This window comes from Struthio camelus, chromosome 5 (genome assembly GCF_040807025.1).
Source record: "Struthio camelus isolate bStrCam1 chromosome 5, bStrCam1.hap1, whole genome shotgun sequence".
Classification (NCBI taxonomy): domain Eukaryota; kingdom Metazoa; phylum Chordata; class Aves; order Struthioniformes; family Struthionidae; genus Struthio; species Struthio camelus.
Window position 1 is genome coordinate 15,049,566 of NC_090946.1, and position 19,498 is coordinate 15,069,063.

General features: G+C 37.7%; 1 protein-coding gene and 1 long non-coding RNA gene across 4 annotated transcripts; one reads left to right on the forward strand and one right to left on the reverse strand.

Annotated features, from left to right (window-relative positions):
* The first annotated feature begins 7,001 nt into the window (after positions 1–7,001).
* LOC104139938 (uncharacterized) lies at positions 7,002–18,246 on the forward strand. Its single transcript, XR_693184.2, has 6 exons — positions 7,002–7,201; positions 10,114–10,204; positions 12,304–12,554; positions 12,872–12,987; positions 14,057–14,196; positions 18,176–18,246. It is a non-coding gene; the product is annotated as an uncharacterized lncRNA (long non-coding RNA).
* Positions 9,324–18,638, reverse strand: GAL (galanin and GMAP prepropeptide). 3 transcript variants are annotated; one of them, XM_068944608.1, is made up of 7 exons: positions 18,422–18,576; positions 18,254–18,334; positions 17,508–17,562; positions 16,385–16,456; positions 15,829–15,915; positions 12,542–12,619; positions 9,324–10,161 (listed from the first exon to the last, which is right to left on the reverse strand). In XM_068944608.1, the coding sequence occupies exons 2-7, from the start codon at positions 18,332–18,334 to the stop codon at positions 10,109–10,111; spliced, it is 426 nt and encodes a 141-aa protein (XP_068800709.1). In that variant the 5' UTR covers positions 18,422–18,576; the 3' UTR covers positions 9,324–10,108. The 3 variants fall into 3 exon arrangements, with proteins under 3 accessions (XP_068800709.1, XP_068800710.1, XP_068800711.1); XM_068944609.1 differs by lacking the exon at positions 16,385–16,456 and having other exon boundaries at positions 18,422–18,638; XM_068944610.1 differs by lacking the exon at positions 16,385–16,456 and having other exon boundaries at positions 15,829–15,909.
* Between the last annotated feature and the right edge of the window lie 860 nt (positions 18,639–19,498).

Below are 19,498 nucleotides of genomic sequence, written 5' to 3' on the forward strand. Positions count from 1 at the left end.
CTAAACTTTTTCTAATGAAACACAAGATGCATTTTCGGTGTTGAAATTTCTCTGTTGAAATATTGCTGCAGCACAGTCCTGAGTATTGTATATACCTGGGCAATGCCATCTTCCTTCTAGCACCCATGACAAGGAGTGCCACAGCTCTACATGTAATATTTTACACTGACCTCCCAAAGGACCCTCCCCCTCCCCTTAATGGGCAAGTGCCTCCAAACTGATAGTAGCATTTACAGCTCTAGGCTGTTAGGGCCATCTCAACATTAATAAAGACACCTCAACATTAATTCTCTTAGGGTGGCCTGTTTCAAACCCAGAGAAGAAATCATTTTTATGCCCTCCATATGATTTCTTTTTCCTTATTTAAACTGGTGCACTTGCTAACAAGGTTTTGTAACTTCCTTTCAGTTCTCTCAAATAACTAATGAGAGAGAAATCTTCATGTGCAATCACTTGATAACAGATTAACAAGGAAACTTATCTGCATTGAAGGATTTGCACTAGGATGAATATATACTTTGAAAGCTGCCATTTTGCTTCTCTACAAAACTGTTTTCCAAACAGTGGACTATACTGTCTTCATGCTGGTTGAATCTTCCCCATTCATATTGCAAAACTTGTGAGTGACTTTTCTCTTTATTATTTCTCATTAAAACATGAGGAGAGCATCCAAACACTGCACAAGACTCTGGTATTTTTTATTGCCTGACTTTGTTCCAAGGATGTTCTTGAATTTTGTCATGCTAATGCAAGGACGTAATTTTTAATAACATAATTTGCAGTAGGTGGGTATCACTTAGCCACTGCATTTCTCTCCATTAGCCATCGCACGATGTTTTATTAGTTGTTTTTGCTTCCTAGTTAGTAAAGGCACACTACTGCTCTTTGTAATTGCAATTCCATGTAAATTAGACACTTTTATTGATTTCTGTTCTGTGTTCAACACACTTGAGATTTTTCCTATAGAACAATATTACCACCTTGTGGCTGTTGAGGCCATCTGCTGTTAGACTCGCAGAGGAACAAGACTTTCAAATAACTGCTAAGTTTTCTGCTAAATTGGCAGCCTTCTCTGCTTTATAGTTGTCCCTTGCTTTCACTTGAACACAAAAAGAAGGGAACTAAAACGCTAAGAACAAAAAGAAAATATATTCTATGTATTATTTTAAAACTAAAACCATTTATTAAAAAAAAAAAAAGCTATAAACCTTGATCCTGCAAATACTTGAACCTTTTCTGCTGGAAACCCTTTACTGTGTTTCCCTCAAAGTTTAGCAAGCTGTGGTTGTTTAGCTTAAAGAAGAGAATGTAAAAGGGTTATGAGAGAGGGCATAGTAACTGCCTTGAAACACAAAATCAGTAACTGCAAAGGGAACATGTTGTTTCCATGCCCATAGTCAATAACAAAAGTACTAGGTATAAAAGGCAGAAAGAAAATTCTAGTTCTATATCAGGAAATACGTTCCAATAGTAGAGGACAGTGAGGTACTGGACTAGTTGCTTGGAGGGATCGTAGAGTCTTTAAGAAAGCTGCAGGGCTTAAAAACAAGCACCCCTCAAGTATGGTTTAGCATTAGTTGATCTTTCTGTGAACTGGAGAATAGTTTAGATGAGCTCTTGCATTTCTTTCTTGCCCAACAATTTTATGAGTTAAGGAATTACTGGATTTGCAAGCGGGAAAAATTCCATCTGTGAGGAATTCCTGGCATTTCCTTGGTAGCTTAGTTGGCTTGATTGTTTTCTTATTTCTTTATGTAGGGAAAGGATATAATGAAAGAAAAATTTCTTGTCGTGTAAGAACTGCTGAAAGAAATGTATATATTGTCTAGTTTTTTTTCTAGAATAGAATAGAATTCTTTTTCTGTCTTTTCTCTTGCATAAATTAATAAAGATACAGCTAGCAGAGCAAGGAGAAAGAATTACCGGAGGCCATCTTCTTGCTTATATTAGAGCCACGGAAATCACCTCTTGACACAAATTTAGTAGAGACACTACAACTCTCCTCTCTCCACCACCAGCCTCTCACACCAAGATCTCTTCTTTGCTCGCTTAAAAGAAAACGTCAGGCCCAAGGTCAGCACAAAATCAAGGCCCTGCTGATCTACTCTTACTTCCAAATACTGCAATATATAGGCTATATGTGGTTTTGCCATTGAAAGAAATATCCAGAAACCCCTGCCATGGCTGTCTAATACTGTTGAGTCCCAAAATCCTGGTAGCACAGTGCGACTTTCATTTTCAGCTGCAGTGACTCGCCTCCATCCAGAAAAATACCCAAGTGGCAAATAATCCAGGTAGTAACTCGAAGTTGTCCTGTTTAACTCTTGCTTGAACTCACCTCTGCTTTTGTCATACCTCTTCAGGCTGACTCTCCAAATGGTATAAATGCATTTTGTTTCCCAGAAATCAACAAACCTTTTTGTTTTATACCGGTCCAGCCTTTGGTCTTCTAGCACAGCTGCCATGAGCTATAAAGCTCTTTCACAAATAATATTTACAGACTAAGAAACTCAGCAAAAAATAGGCAGTCATCAAAGCTTTTAAAAACCCGGTACACTGCAAATGCCATTGGGCTGCGTGAGCAAATTGTGGCTGGCTTAGAACCCTAACTACCAAGACTGCTTCAGAGCTGACATGACAGAAGAAAAAATGTTGCCAAGAAAACATGAAAAGTGTCCCCTCTGAATATGATTTTGCTGGGAAGTGGCCCTAGAAGGCTTAGAAGGGAAGTGCCACGACCCTGGTCAAGCTAAAGGGTTTACACATACAGAGGCTTTCAGGCGTTGTCAGACCATTAATGTATATTCACTGTTCAGTTTGATATTTATGTTTTTGTTCCTTTAAAGAGCAGTCTTTCCTGCCTCAAGCCATAGCCAAAGGTTGGGGTTTTTTTGTTTTTGTCATTATTGGTACTAGACTGAATCAGAGATTCTGCTAAAAAATGTATTTTTCCCAGATGGTGCAGCGGAAGGGTACAGTTTTCAGCAGGAGATGCGAGATCCATTTTTTAGAACATTTTAAGCATTGAGGTTCCAAAGTCTTATCATCTTTCCAGGGAAATTTAGCTGGTGTCTGCACCAGAAACGCTGGCTGGCCGAACTTTTGTCAGCTTTCGGCAGCTGGCTCCCCAGCGTTCTCACAGCGTATGTGCACTTGACTGTTTGCCAGTGCAGGGTGTTTTTATTGCAAGATGCGTAAGCAAAAGATCTGGCCCGTGTTATATTTGAGCCCAGAGCTGTAATTACACATTGCTATGTATTTGCCTTGGCATTTTGTTAGCACTTGTTTGGCCTTGTAGTGTTGGCAAGGTGGTTTTATTTGCTGGCTAGTATCACAGCTGTGGTTAGATACATATAAACCCATGGTAACAAAGAACAACTTCTGTTAGTACAAGTTAGTAGTGTCGTCCAGGCTTTCTCCTGTAAGGGTCACGTTTGCTGATGTACTTTGACATCTTGAGATTCAAATTAGTATCAAGCTGGATTCAGAAGTGCACACTAGTTCTTCCTTTAATGATGTTTCGCATTGCATATAAATAGAAGTTTGACTCCCATTAGGAGTTCAACACCTGACCTGCCTGCACACTTCCATAAATCCAGTCAAGTGTGTCTGCATCTCAACATACCTTAAGGATTCCAAAAACTTGACCTTAAATCACTTTTGAAAATAGAGGATTAGAATCCTATATTCCCTTGATCCTTCCAAAAAAAGTACCTCAAGTCTGTCCACTACAGACGTGATTCCACTCTGAAGTCATAAGAAGTAGCAATGCAAAAAGGATATTTTTATTTTTGCGCAAGGAAAAGCAGCCTTTCTCTCTGGCTGAAAAAAGGAGTAATGCCTATGCATGGTGGCTACTGTAGACTGGAGAAGGCAAAACATGTTAAATCTGCTTCCCTGCACCCAGTCAAAGAAACTTGTCTTGTCAACAGTATCACAAATATGAGTTCTTGGTAATTACTCTATATTATGCTAATAGGTAGCTAGAGTGGGGAGAAGGATACCAAAATAATGATTACCGTGACAAAACTATTATGTTTTATCAAACTGAGTTCTGGAAACAGATGTTTGAGGGCTGTGGTGAGAGATAAAATATTGTTTATAATACGTGATGAAAAAGGAATTCAAATGAAAACGGAACAAAAGGCAGAGAGGAAGTGTAGTAATTTTTAAAAAAGTTTTATATAGTTTGAACTACATAAAATTAATTAAGATTTCACAGATTAGGGGACATTTCTAAATAACACAGCGAAATAGTATCATTTCTTTAATGATACTGTTTGAATCAGTGGAGAATTCTGAAGGCATAAAAAGACAGAAGGATTTCATGAATAATGTACTTTGCAGCAGGTGGGAAGGAGAGCAGTGTAGGGAATGAGAGCGACTATAGCCTTTTTTTCTGAAATTACATTCAGTGTAAAATCTGCCATTTACAGAACTGAAGTTTTATCATAACATTGCTTGGCTGGATGGGTCAGATCTTAGCTAATAGAAATAGCTGCACCTCAAGGTTGTCAGTGCCTCTGTATTGAGTTTGACTAGGTGAGGATTTGGCCCTCGTATGCTGACTTTGACAACGTGTATATTTAAAAATTAGCAAGTGCAGATAAAAATAAGTAACTAGCATAAAAAACAAGCCAATGCAATTTGCAAGCCTACTTTTAAGAAAGTGATACTTAAACAAATATGTAACACTTAGCCGTAAAAACATGGTTATGTTGCCCGACTGTTTTCACTGGTTAGCTAAGTCTTAAAGCCTGGGTTCATCCTGCTTAGTCCCTAAGCACCTAACAAAGAAGGTTCCTCTGAATTCAGAGCCACGGCTCACTCTCTAGCTAGCAGAGAGCGAAAGGTGATTCTGATCTTCAGTTAGCACAACTGCCCTCTTCAAGCTATCCCAACTCCCTTCATTAGGTTAAGTGCCTAAAGTTGGCGGGAAGAATTCTAACTGAAGTTAGCCAGCATGAGTGTCCCCAAATACTGAATTGCCCACACAGAGGAGGTGTGTACAATTCTCATGCAAAGCTTTGGAGGCTACCTTGAGTTGGGTTTAAATAGCTGCTGAGATCAGTAAGTGTGAAATCCACCAGAATGCTGATGATTCCCAGATCTACCATCTCTTAGATCAGGAATTATAGAGGAATTGGACATCTGCCTGAAACTGCAGAAGGATCTTTGGGAAGCATGATACGATCGATTCCTCTACACTGAACTCTGAGTAAATAGCAAGCAAAGAATACTAGTTCTACTAATATGAGCTAGGAACTTATATTGACATAAATGATCAGAGCTTCAGTTTTAAATCTTGTCCGAGAAATATCACCTTCAGAACTGAGTACCTAAATCTGATCAAGTATTCTCCGATAGATCTTTTTTCCACCAAATAGAACTGTTTCAAGAGAACCTATGACCTTGTAAACATTCTGAAAGGTAAATTACAGAAGCAATCCATTTTGAATTAATTATTCCAGTGTTTGTTAAGTGATGAATAGTCAGTTTTTACATTAGAAATTATACCATAACAAAGTCAAAAATATTTTAAACAAATTGAATAGTAACATTTTATCCCAATCTGAGATAGAATATATTTCAATATTTTAGAATTTCCCCGAGACAGACTTTCTGTGAGACTCGTGAAAGTTCCCTAGCACTCAGAAAAGCTGTGTATGTACTTAATCAGTGAGAAATCTATAAAGATCAAGTCAATCAGAAATACCACAGATGATGGAACATACACGAGCTGAATCTCAAGGTTTCTGAAAATAAATATTTGGGAAGAATGTAGTGCTTTAAAAAGAAGAGCATGAAATAATGCTCGTCTATAGCTCAGTTCTAACTTTGCCAGGCTCAGTTCTGTGAGGTGCTTAGTGCTGCGCACAAAGTTACAAATGCCTTACTCTCCAAGATATTAAATATTCAGCCCTAAGTATCTCATATTAGCAACGGACACTCATATACCGAATTGCTGAGTGTGAGTAGTAGAGCAAGCTGTGAGTTGCTGTTTTCTTTGGGTGGTTTAGTTATGTATCGTCCCCAAGCCATGCTCAGTCCTCACAAAATTAAGTATCGGAACTATTATTTGCTTTAATGTATGAACAAATGATCTGTCACAAAACAGTGACAGAAAAAGTACTGCACTTTGTTGATGTACTTTGTTAATTAGTGAAAATTCATTTCTTTTACTAATACACCTAGCTCTAATCCTTCTTTTAATCCTCATATCTGCCTTAGAAATCTTCTGAGGTAATTAATATCCTGTCTTAACTGCAAAATAGTATTTCCTGGTGTCCATTTCTAACTTTTTTTTGTATTGCATATTCTGGAAGCATGTGAAAAATGTCATGGCTTTTTCTGTGAATTATTAATGCGCTACTTTATATACTATCTCATATCCCCTCGTGTTGTTTTCTTTTAGCAAAAGAACAGCTAAGAAATTGTTAGACTCTTTTGTGAACTCACTCACACCGAGACACTGTTATTTTGGGACGTTAGTGTGCTAGTCGGACAAAAAGGGCTATGGTTTCTTTTTAACTATTGTAATTATGTTGATCCCAGTATCACGCTTTCTCAGTGTTCAGAGTGCCTATCTAATTTTTGTATGCTAATTTTTGCAATCTGACCTTTACATGAGTAGACAGGTAGGAAAATACATGTATCCTGTCAGCTGCCTAATGACTTCCTCATCTGAATAGACTGTTTTGTCAGCTGTGCCACTGGAAATGTCCTCTTCTACGTTGAATCGATCTGCATTTAGACAAGTCTCAGTGAGATTACTTGACAGGTGGGTCACTGTATTAAAGCCATACCTTTTTTTTGGTTAAATGTAGTATTAATTTCTGCAGAATTGTTAGTCAAAAATGTGGAATTTTAAAGGTGCCTTTGTAGATTGTCATGGGATGCTGCGCAGATGAAGAATCTGCAGGTCAGGTTATGAGGGCTATTTTGTAAATCTGTGCACACAAATGTCCATAACATGTTCTAAGAGCTAGTTCAATCTGGGACTTCTTGAGCTAATTGAACCAACTTGGACCGATAGCCTTTGATGGACCTTTCTTCCACAGATTTAGCTGTTTCCTTTCAGAACCTATGGCCTCCACAACACACTGCACCCATCAGCACTGCAGTTTCGTTATGAAGTGTACGGAAAAGGACTTCTTTTTCTGGGATGTGGTCTAAAACTGTTACTGGATCATTTCATCAGGTAATTCATCAGGTGAATCATTAATTCCTGGGTTAGAATGGGTGAATTCCCTAGGTCCTTTCTCCATAACATTCCAGACTGTCAGCTCTCTCCTTATTAGTCTCTTCCTCTGGCTAAAGAGTCACAGTCTATATAATGTCTCTGTGTATAAAAGGTGCTCCCCGTCACTGAAGATACTCAACACTTTGCTCTATAGCTTTTCTAGTTCTACAGTACCCTTTTTTGCAATGAGGTGACCAGAACTGCAACCGGTGTCAAAGTTGGGCATGGCAGTATAATTATGTTTTCTGGGTTGTTTTCAGCTTTTTCCATTACAATTCCTAACATTCCATTTGCCTTTTTAACTGCCACTGAGGTTTAAATGAACATTTTTAGAGGACTGTGTACAGTGAGTCTAAGCTTTTTTTTTTTCCTGAGATAATTTAGACTCTTATTATATGCAGGTAAAATTAAGGTTGTTTTTCTCCATGTGTATTACTTTGCTTGTATCAGCATTTAATATCATTTGCCATTTTGTTGGTTGGTCACTCAGAAACATGCAAGCCTCCTGTTCGTTGTCAGTTCTAAGTCTGACTGCTGAATAGTTTCCTGTCATTGGCAAACATTACAGCAGAGATTTACTCATGTTTTAGACTTCAGCTCTTGTCTTGCAGATACATGTTTGATCTCATCTTATACAGAAGTGGGATATGTTTTATGAAAATGGGCAAATTAGTAAAATAAGAGTCTCTCTGTTTGTTTTCTGCTGAAACCTATAGCATCTTTTTTATCTTCTCTTTGCTCTGTTGAAACTCGGGGCTTTCAAATTATGATGCAAAGGCCATCTTTTATCTGGCATTTGTTTGAGAGGCTGATTATGGAGATATTATTCCAAGTATTTGCAGAATTTAGGTCTGAGACATGGAAATGTAAGAAATTCTTTAAATAAAAAAGAACATTAATAAAATAAGAATGATACTGAAATTGACATGGGGGAAAAAAAACCCTTTACTACCTTTCCTTTGATTTTACAAAGTTAAGAGCAGTGGAGGATAAAGAAACTTTAAAAATTGTACCTCTCTGTATTTTGCAATATTATTACCAATATGAGTTTCAATGTGATAACTACTGAGTGAAAGTATATACACTATTTTAGGCAATTAAATAAAAATTATCCTTTATGGTTTTATAATCCAAGCGTATAACAGAGCAGTGTAACGAGTGAGGAACTTGTGGGGCTCCCTGCTTAGACACCGTTGGAAGTTTTCCCAGGAACTTGCTCTCTTTCCTTCTTTCCTTCTTTCCAACAACCATTGCAACAAGACTGAATGAAATATATCTACCACCACGTAGGATGCATTTTAACTTTAATGAGGTTGACAGTGCACTAATTTGATGTAAATAATATTAACTGTTAAACTCAGTTTCTTCTCTTAAGTGAAAAGACGACAAATTTAAGGCTAAGATTATGTTCTCTTTATTTGATGTAGTTTCAACTACTTTTCTATGGAAAGATGGCTTGTGATTGAGCACTGCAAATGCACACCGCTTTTCAGCAGTTCAGAACCAAAGTCCACAGAAGTCCATGGAAAGAATCCTCTTGATTTTAGTGGGGCCTGGTCAAGTTAATAACTGGAAATCTGAACATTACTAGTGAAATTGAAAGTCTGAAACTACTGAATTATATTCACGTATACAAGTTAAATTTCATTCTATTCTTTTTGCAAGTTTTGGAATCACACTAATTTATCAAGTAGAGTAGGTCTAGCAGCACTTACTTACAGTGTATACTTGTTGTATTACTCCTTCCAGAAAAAAGCCAGTAAAGCTCTCTGAAGCTCTTGCTCAAAAGCCCTTCGAATCTGATGGAAAATGTACTCTGATATCATTGGACGTTAGATCAGAGGCTGAGTGATTATCAAAGGAACAGCACAAATTGATTGACAAGGTGAGCCTTGTGGCTTCAAATTAGCCACTAATGGCTTGGCTTCTAGAACATATTCTGCTATGATAAAAGTGAAAAACAGATTATGTAATAGTTGTTCTGCAAAATTTCCTGTCAGTCCTGTTGCTCTGGTAAGCAACATTTTGAAAGGACGCTATTTCATTACACTGTGCTCAGCATGAAAGTCATCTAAATGTGAAGAACCTTTATACAATTTTGCATCTTCTCAAACCTTTCCTTAGTCTTCCTGAAATATTTATTCTTTATGGGCCTAGCATTCTGGCCCTGCTGCATCAAAGCTCTTAAGTAATTATCAAGCATGTGTTCAAGTGCTTTGCTGGACTTTAAGGAGATCTTGTGAATTTGTGCAGAACAGTTAAACTTGTGTTGTTCAAAGTTAAGCTACAGTTTCTGGGCTGGTTTATTATAGGTGAATAATATGAAATGTAAAATGAACATAAATCTATTTCATGTCAATGAAAACATGGACAGGAGTAAAGACTTCCACGGAGCGTAGAAGCACAGACAGATCATCCCTCTGTGATATAAGACTGTAATGGCAGCTATCTGCAGGCACGTCCCTGTGCTTCTCAGAATCAGGGAGCTGAAGTGCTTAATAGGCAGTATTTGCTTTATTTTACTGTAACTTTTATTACTATAGATACAGCATAATCTAAATAATTAACTTGGGTTTGGTATACTGTTGTGTATTTAATTTTAAAATGCTATTTAAAGGGAAATAAAACAAAATGTAGTTGCTCCTTATTTTTATTTTGTCATTTACCTACAGAAAATTTTTACCAAGGCAAGATTTTACAATGCAACATCACAGGAAAAAAAAAAAAAAACCCAAGAAGGAATAAAGCTGTTTGCCATTTATCAGATTAGTGCAACCAATATTTCTCATCTTTTGGTCATTTAGATCTTTCATTTAGAATTCAGTCTAACTTTATACTACAACAAAATAAAAATGTATTTTTTTTTCAAGATTGGTTTGTTTCCTCTGGTGAAGGTAGATTGTCAAATGCTCCCGCCTCTGCAAAAAGGAAAAAAAGAAAAATCTGAGAATTAACAAATATGTAAGTATGCATATTGATCTGAGCAATTAAATAAAAATCCCATTTCAGTAGTGTACATTTTTTTCTTCTCTCAGCTGTAAGAGAGAATTCTTGTACTTCTCATGGTTTAATTTCTAAACTGTGGATTTTCTTTTGAATATTAATGATCTCTTCCTGTTTAAATTTTCACTTTTTGAAAAAAATAGCAACAACTTTCCTCATGAATTTTACCAGTTTCGTTATGTCAATTGATACAGCTGAATCCCAGCATCTCAAAAGTTTTTACGTTATCCATTTAGGGCCATCATCCTACATCCAGCTGTAGATGAGCAAGCTTTTAAACCTGCAGGGAGTCATTTTTAAAAGAAAGAGCTAAAGGCCACTTTTTAGTCATCTCTAAGATATTTCTTATAACGATATCAGTTTAAATATTCACTTTATTTTACAGGTGGAAAATTATGTCTAATCTGAATAACCATTCCCTGAATCACATGGTCAGGATTATTTTTTTCAAAGGGAAAAATATTTAAATCAATGTATTTAATGTAGTAAAATGAAATCGGAGAAGTATTAAAACACCTGTACTTCATTAACACTAGTATCAAAGCAAAGCATGTTTTTTCACCTTGAAAATCCAAAGTTCTGATTTTGTGTAAGAGTTTGTACCAGGTCTTGTCAATAAATATTGCTAAGGAAGAATGCAATAACAGAATTCTGTGTCTTTTGTAACCTAGGAATGCAAGAACCTTCTCAGGAAAAAGCCATTTTATGTGATCTGGAGAGTCCTTTTTCATCTATTGTGAGGATAGATGGTAACATTAGATTCTATTGTGACTAAAAAGAGCTGTTTGCCATTACTGTCCTAAACAAGGACTTGTCATTCTGCAGGTTACAGTACAGCATTTTTTTGCTCACTTGTCCCAGGGAGAAAGTAACTTGTATTTCTATGAGATGTATTTTTTTTCTTGCCTAACTCAACAGCTGTTAGCTTGCAAGTCAGAGCTCAGAATGTTTCACACCCTTTCTTATTTTGCCCAGTTGTTAGCTTTGCATTCTGAGCTCACGAAGCAGGATGTTTCTATAGCCCTAAGCTCCTTTTTCCTCATAGCGGCACATTAACCAAATTTCTTCTTTGTCCACAATGAATATACAGAGGCCAATCTACTTCAAACATATTTGAATTACGTTAGGCCCTTAATACAAGAGTAATGTTCACAAGTATTTTATCTGTACTAATCATAAAGAGTTCCTGTAGCATATGCAAAGTTGGTTAAATAAGCACTGTGTTGAGGTTTTCTGTGGGCTGTATCTACCCATTTTGTTTGGGTGGATACAAACCATTTGGAAAGTGATGTCAAAGGTGGCTAGAATTTCTTTTCCAAGATACCTAGGTTGAAAGTGAATAAATCTGAGGGTTTTTTAATAATGAAATTAATAAAGTACAAATGTAACAACTAGCTCTTTGGTATTATTCCACAGCATACTTTTGCTACAAATTGCTTATAGTTGTATATGAAGGAAAGAATATAGAAGTTAGATTTATTGAATTGTCTGCTTTCTGAGGCAGAGAACCTCAATCCACTGTTTACAGTGAAAATATCTTTTTTGTTATTTTCTTTGCAAGAACATTTACTTTTTTTGTAGACAAGAGCTTTAGAAGGGCTGGAGAAGATACAAAATTCACAATTTGCTTTGGCTGAAGTGTTTTGAAACTTGTTCATAATTGTGATTATAAGAAAAACCTCAGGAGAAGCCAGGTTTCTTTCACTTGAAGCTATAATAAAGTTATAATTCTTATAGAATCAGCTGTGAGCTCATTCTATAATTCTGTCACAATTCTAATGACTCCACAGAGAGTTTTACTAGCTGCATTTTGAGCTGTTGTTACCATGCAGCTGAGTGTTGTTGCAGTGTTATTGTGCCTTTATTGTAGAAGGCATGCAGAAGGGGGAGATGTATTTCTTTGTTATCAAAATAAACGTTTCAGAATTTCTACCAACTGTTCTTGACAATAAACTAAGGTTTTGCTTAGTATAAAACAATTTGATATTAAGTTATTTTCAGCTTTTCTAAAAGTTAGGTCCATACAATTTTAGTAGTATATATTATTCTTCTTACAGTGCCTAGAAGAACCAAATGGTATTTGAAGCCTGCTGTGTTGGAGATTCGTTCACATGCGCTGCACTAAAATGGAACTGGCAGTCTCTCTCCAGAGATGCTATGCTCTTCAAAGTCTTACAAGCACAATTCGGTAGCAGAGACTTGTACGTTCAAGAAGAGTCCATCTTCTCAATAATTTTTACACAGATCTTCAGTGATTCTGCTAAGTGTAACCAGATTAAAAAGGCGTTCGCTAACCTTTAAGGTGCAGGTACGTCAAAAATTCAATTACTGTGCGCACAATGTTTTCATCAGCCAGTGGTCTTCCAAGATTACCTAGAAAACATGTTGGTTATTACTTAATGTTAATCTGATAAAGATTCAGCATATGTACCATTGTGGCTAAGTTTGTAAGCACTTAAAAAAAAACCAATCTGAAAGAAAATCCTTAAAGTCATTAATGGAAAACACCAACATGGAAAATTTGTCCTACACAAGGAGACATTTCCTGGAAGAGCAAAGCAACTCTAAAGTAATTGTAATTCTCAGAATCAAAGTTGCTCAGCTTTTTTTTTTGTTGTTGTGTAGGAGCTACTTTGACACCTTAATTGTCATTAAGGCCATGTGAATGCTGCCATAGAAGAGAGATATACCCTGTTTTCAACTCTTTTCCTCTGTCCTCTAGCATGGCATTGAAGGAAAAGGTAAGTTTAACAAGTTCACCAGCTTTACAATAGTTAAGTTACTCATGTAGTCTGACTTTGTTCCCAATACATCACTCACACGATACAGAAGTGATGTGCAGTCTCAGCCAGTACATCTGAGACTTGACTAAAGGCTCAGCAGCATATGTTTTTTGCATGTGTATCTAGTACAATACACTCCCCTTCAATCTTGTGAAAGTAGGCCTTTTGATGCCTCTTAAATGGCCCAAATTATGAAGCTCCCCGGGAGCTTGTTGTTACACTCTGTAAGGTTGAACAGCATGTTTAATGTGTCTAAAAAAATGGTATCTCTTTTTTAATAATTAAGATCATGGAGACTTGTTCTATATTGGAGAACAAATGGTAGACAATTTCACTGTGGTTTTTAGTTCTCTGCATATAGTTGAAGGAGACAAGTACCAGATTCTCTAACTCAACAATCCATTATTGCATCGCTGAGCATTCTGCTCCATGACGGTATAATCCATGGGCTGTGTTTCATCTCAGAAACTAGTCCGAAAGGCTGGGTCTCTGCAGCAGATAAATCTTGGGAGAGTTCTTCCAGGGCAGAAGAGAAGATTTAGGTCTGCAGTGTCATACAGGTCAAAATAGAGACTGAACTCTGTAGCCCAAATGAAAAATATTGATTGGGAGGGCTGTAAGGGAGATTTCTGGACATGTACAGAGAGTGAGAATCTAAGAAAGTCTGTGGGAATTTGCATCTTGATGTCTTGTCTTCCAGTCTCACTCCACTGAGCTAGCACATAAACATATTTCTTACATTAGTTATATTTGTATTTTCATTCAGATTTTTTGATCACAACAAAAATGAAATTAAGAAAAACTTTTGTTACAGAATGGTATGATTAAGCAATGTTACATTAGTGGTTCATCAAGCCACAGATTTATTAATCATGTGATATATATTGCATAAATATTATTAGATATGAACATATTATATACAGAATAAGGTCAATAGAGTATACAGAAAGGTATAACCAGCTATTCACAGACTCTAAATTCAAAGAGCATAACTGTTTCATTACTAAAGATTTTCCTAATTTTGCAGGTAGATTTTTTTGACCTAGTGTTATATGGCGCAAACAGCTTAAAAATTCTTCCAAGTTGTCTGGAGAGCTTGTACATTCTGCAGTATTCCTTCAAGAAGGAGAACAGCCCTTTGCCTCAATTCTTCTAGAATAATAGTGTGTAAGTAGATTGCTATTTTAAGACAATTTAGAGAATCAGTATAATTTAATAAAAAAAGCATTTGGGTTTTAATTTAGAAAGTTCTGAATACCTTATCCAATTTTACATTCAAATCACCTTTTGGTAGGAACTACATAAGGAACTTGAGAACAAACTTTTGTTGAAAGAATAGCGCCTGAAATGAGCGAGAGGCAGATCTGTGATTGCAAGGTGTCATCCAGACAGGTTCGATAGTAATTGTGAACATGACAGCAGTACCTCACAGAAGTAGCAAGGAATTCCTTTTACAGTTCCATAGCTCTTAACATAAAGATCATACTGCCATCTTCTTTATAGAAGTATGCCCACAAATGGCAGTGTGCTGCATTGTGAGCTGTATTGTTAGATAACAAATGCTATCTTCCTTTCCTGTTGTTTCTGATTGGCAAAATAATTTTTTGTATTTGAGGAAATAGTTTTTTTGCGCTATATAACTACATACCAGAAGTAAACTAGCTACATCTAAGAAATGTATTAATATACATACTCATTCCATAAATAGTGTTATATGGAAGAAAAGAAGAACACTTCCTTTATGAGCTTTTATCTAATATTAGCTATGTCTGCATTTTGTGCTGGCTGGATTTAAGAGAGACTAAGATCTCTTAGGCTGGAACTCCATCCTCCCCTGTTAGCAGGGTGATGAGCATATAATAGTACTTAAGCAACTACTGCTTTCTTTGGTTGGAGTGAGAAACTGACTGCTCTTTGACAATCAGAGGATCAGCTTCATCTTGTCTCACTTTAGATATCTACAGCAATTTAGTTTATCATCAGGAGAAAGAAACAGGCGTTTCTAGAGCTTACTAGATCTTATCCTAAAGTATATGTCTAAAATAGATCCTATTAGTGTCAGCTTCTCTTCACTGGTCATAACAGGGGTCTTGACATATATACTCTAGAGCCCTAGCTTTGGATACACAAGCCTATACCAGATATTTCTAGACAGCCTAACAGAAAGCTAACTACATCCTTTTAATTGCCATTCACTCCTGTACATGGAAAATGGAAACAATACACTTACTTGATTTAGTTTGACTGGTTTCCTAGTCTTTTAATGAAAGAGAATCAATCTTGCTTGAAAACCAGAAAATACTGTGGGATTTAACTTACAATTTTTTAAAAAATGTTGACAAATCATCTAACAAAAACAGTGCTGTACATTTTTGTTGTCAGGCTTAAGGTCTAGACTAGAACAGTTGCCATAGCTTTCCCTACCGATTGAATCCTTTATGATCTCATTTCTTTGCTGAAGAAAGGGAACTCACTGGAGTCACTAGGATGAGATTTGAAACACTTTTTGAACACGTGTAAGTAAAAATATGGGCTCATTCAAACTATTAAGCTGTTACTTTAAAAGTAACATAATTATGGTTCTTCTCCCTGGGCACTAAAGCGTTTTTAGTGGTGACCATGCACAAAGAGTACACTTCTTGTCTGAATGGGCCATTTTTCTTCCTTATATTTAGTAAGATTTTTGTTCCCACATGCAGGCATAATTTTGTATTGAGGCAGTTGAACTACTCAAGGACAGTAAATAAGTTATTACATATAACAACAAGTTAACTCTACTTGCTTTCAGAATTTCATTACCTGCTTTTATATCCTCATCAGGCTGTATTTCACGTTTACCAGCGAAACCATGCTTATCATTAAATGACCTGTGGTTATCTACTGCATCTGACAAAAAAAAATTAGAGATTAGAGTAGTTAGATGATTTGACAACAAAATTCTGCCACGTGGCTTGCTTTTCATGGACTTCAAAGAAAAGAACATGGGCACTTTTAATGGAGTGGTGCTTACGTATAAAATGACAAAGAAACATTTTCTTTAATGACTAGGTCACTAAATAAAATAACTTTTCTTCCAAAATTGTGCTTATGATTTGTATCAGTCATGGACCCAGTCCTGCGCTACATACTTGTCAAAACTCTTACTGAATGCAATGGGAGTTGTACAAGAAATGTAAGTTTATACATTCATGCGTAATTTTGGTTAAGTGGTAAATCCTAAGGTCTGTACCATGCGTTTGTTTTTGCTACTCTTTCCCTTGTTTTTAGGGAGTGTTGCCAATGAGTTTGCTTATGAGTTTGCTTAAAAGTAAAACTGCAGCTAATTTATATAAATAACCTTCAAAAACTATCTTACATTCCCCTGGTGCCTCTTCTCTCCCCCTTGCAATGGGCATTTCCTTTATCAGTAAAAGCTGATCAATACGACCTGCAACAAAGGATGATGCCTATTACCCAGTCTTAGATAAATGGCACTTGGCAAGTACATTTCCCCAGAGTATCTTTTCCAATTCAGTCAGTTCTGCTTTGAGGCAAATATACTTACAGACATTTACAGAACCAGTAAACACATTTAAGATGCATTAATTTGTTTTCAAGTATCCTTAAGGGTAGTTAAAAAGAATGAAAACAGACATATTAATGGTCTTTACATGGAGAGTCTGAGTAAGTATCTGTAACAGTTGTCACATCATTGAGATTGGAAATAAGCAAACATTGGAAATGAGTATTATTAAGTTAGCAAGAAATAATGATAAAGGAGAGATATTTGAGATAGCTAAGTGCTACATTTCCAATCTTTTATAGATTGGGGTTCTCAGTCTTTGTAAACCAATGTGTGTCCTGATATTGTAAACACAGTGTGCATTAGATATTTTCCCCATAGTGAATTGTTAATACTTATAATCTCTGGTTTTGCATTTTATTGTTGTTTTATTTTGTTTTGCTTTTAATAAAAGTAGTATAATAAAGCCAGGTGAGAAATAGTGTAGTAAAACCAGGTGGCAAAGGCATTTTCAAATAGATTTAACCCTAAATCTGAAATACTTTCAATAGTGCCAGAATTTCACATTCTGTCATTCTTCCTGTCGACATCTAAAGTGCCATAAAAAACTTGTAGCACTTCCCCACGGAAGATATTCTCTGATTCTCATCCATTTCAGGAGACAAAAGGTACAAATTTGTGGTAGTAACATATTCACTATGCAAAAACTACAGTGTAGTAGCACAAAGACTGACCAGATGCATCTGGCTCACAGCACAGCTCTGCTTTATGAGACCAGTTATTGTCTCAAATGACTTGATCCTATACAAGACATGTAATAAATAAACAAATATTCTCCCAAATGAATCTCTTCTGTCTTACAGATTTAGACAAAGTTACTAGTCAGACAAGTGGGTAGCATACTTTGGCAAACAGTGTTTTGCAAGAAAAAAAACTTTCGAGTTTAAGTGACAAAAAAATTGAGTGCTTGACTTACGTGGCCCAAGTAGGTAACCAGCACTATTCAAAGTCCAGCCTCTTTTTTCTTTTGCCTTAAAGAAAGAAAAAATGCAAGTAAGTGATTGGATGAACTACATGCTGCCTTCTGAAGATAAGAAAGCAAGCAGCACCCAACTGGGGGCAGAAATTGCCTTCTGAAGGCTTACAGCAAAAGAAATTTTGCAAAAATGAAAGGAAACACTATTGAAGCAGGTAGTACTGGTGGACTTTTGGCCCCCTCCCAATCTAGCTGGTAGTTTTGCTATTTGCACTCTATATAAGTGAAACTGCAAATTGTATTTTGGAAGTAGTAATTTTAACTTTCTGCTCAGTGCGTATCACTTGCTGATAATCATCCTAGCAAATAGCAGTATTTTCCTCTTTAATACCTGTTTGGACTTGCATAGCAGCCTTTGCTTTTTTAGGTAAAGGTCCATATATTCACCACCTTTTTTGAGTCAGATGAGAACATCCATTGAATTCTACTCTACAGACCAGACCCTCTTCCCCCCCAAGAGGACTAGCATTCAAAAGTCTCATATTCTTTATTAATATTAGTAATGTTATTCTCATATTCTTAGTTAAAAGCCTGTTTATTGCCCAAAGTGCTTTTGAGCAGCACACTTCATTAACTCCGATGTCTCAACCGACCGTGTCTTGCTGCAGGGTTTACTGTCACTTGTCAGCAAAGACCTGGATTCTGCCCGACGGAAAGCCCCCCCCGCCAGTGAAATCAGTACTTACTGACAAAACCAGTCCAAACGTTTCCGACAGGGCGGCGCAAAGGATTAAAGAGAGAAACAGGAAACTAGTGCCCCTCTGCATCTGAAAAGAGACGCTACGGTAAGGCCGGATCCCGCCGGGGAGGAGCGGGGCAGCGGCGGCGGCGAGCTCGGGACGGGACGGGGGTACCTTGAGCCGGGGCGCAGCGGCCGGTTCTCGTCCAGCGGCGGCGGCGGCGGGTGCGGGCGGGCGGCGGCGCTGCGGCTGGCTGCTCCCGCGGGCCCTCACTGCATGGCCGCGAGTGCGGAGCAGGATGCGGCTGGGTGCAAGGATAGGGCTGCGCACCCGCCCCGCCGCTCTTTATGGGCTGCAGCGCGGCCGCGCAGGAGGGGCACTCGCCCGGGGTGGGGGGGGGGAGGCGAGAGCCGCCCACCTCCCCCCCCCCCCCGGTCATTTCCCCTCGCCGACTCACTGCATTAGGAAGGGCAAAAATTACGGCAATTCAATTAGAGGCATTTGGAAGCACGACGCAGGCTGCAGGGAGATAACAGCCCGCGCAATTACCTCTCATTAGGACGGCGTTGGGCAGGCTGGTGAGCAGCGAGAGGAGCTCTGTTCTGGGCAGCCTGGCCTCCCGCCTGTCATCCTGGGCAACTTCAGGAGGGCTTGGTTATTTTGGTGGGGAGTAAGGGGTTGTAAACTGAATGCAGCTCCCTTTTCGGAGAATCGGGTACAGAAGCAGAGCTAAATGGAAACGTCTCTTGTGTGATGCTGGCTAAGGAGATGCGTGGTGTTTGGGCACAGCATTGGGACACATTGAACACAGAGGACGTCCCCTTCTCCCTGTGGACCAGGAACTGGTGGTCCCTTGAAATCCCTTTGCCTCCTGCCCTCTGCTCTAGGATCAGAGCAAAATGAGTTGAGGAAAAAGTCAGTTATCGTACTTCCTTGCTGCTTCAAAGCATTAAGAGATGAGGGAGATCTTTAGAAACCTGCTTTGTTTGTTTGTTTGTTTGTTGCCCAGGCTGCAAGCCAGCAATATTTTGTATCGGAGATATAACTTTTTTCTTAAGATTTTGTGTAAAAGGGTAGAGATTTTGCTCTTTCCACTGATCGGACTAGGCGCCAGCATGTTAATTTGTGACCAGTGAAGCTTCACTGGTTTGCTTATGTTTAGTTGTGGTTACAGCGAGCATAGGGATGTGCAAAACAGAATTAACAAGGCAGCAATTCCAGCGTTAGGTTCCCATTTTCCCTACCAAATTA

Excerpts from the sequence above, each read along its gene's own strand:
- GAL (XM_068944608.1), bottom strand. The coding sequence starts at position 18,334 with ATGCAGAGGGGCACTAGTTTCCTGTTTCTCTCTTTAATCCTTTGCGCC. Across the intron at positions 17,563-18,253 it reads CGTTTGGACTGGTTTTGTCA|GCAAAAGAAAAAAGAGGCTG; the intron begins GTAAGTACTGAT and ends TCTTTCTTTAAG. Across the intron at positions 16,457-17,507 it reads TGGTTACCTACTTGGGCCAC|GTCGTATTGATCAGCTTTTA; the intron begins GTAAGTCAAGCA and ends CCTTTGTTGCAG.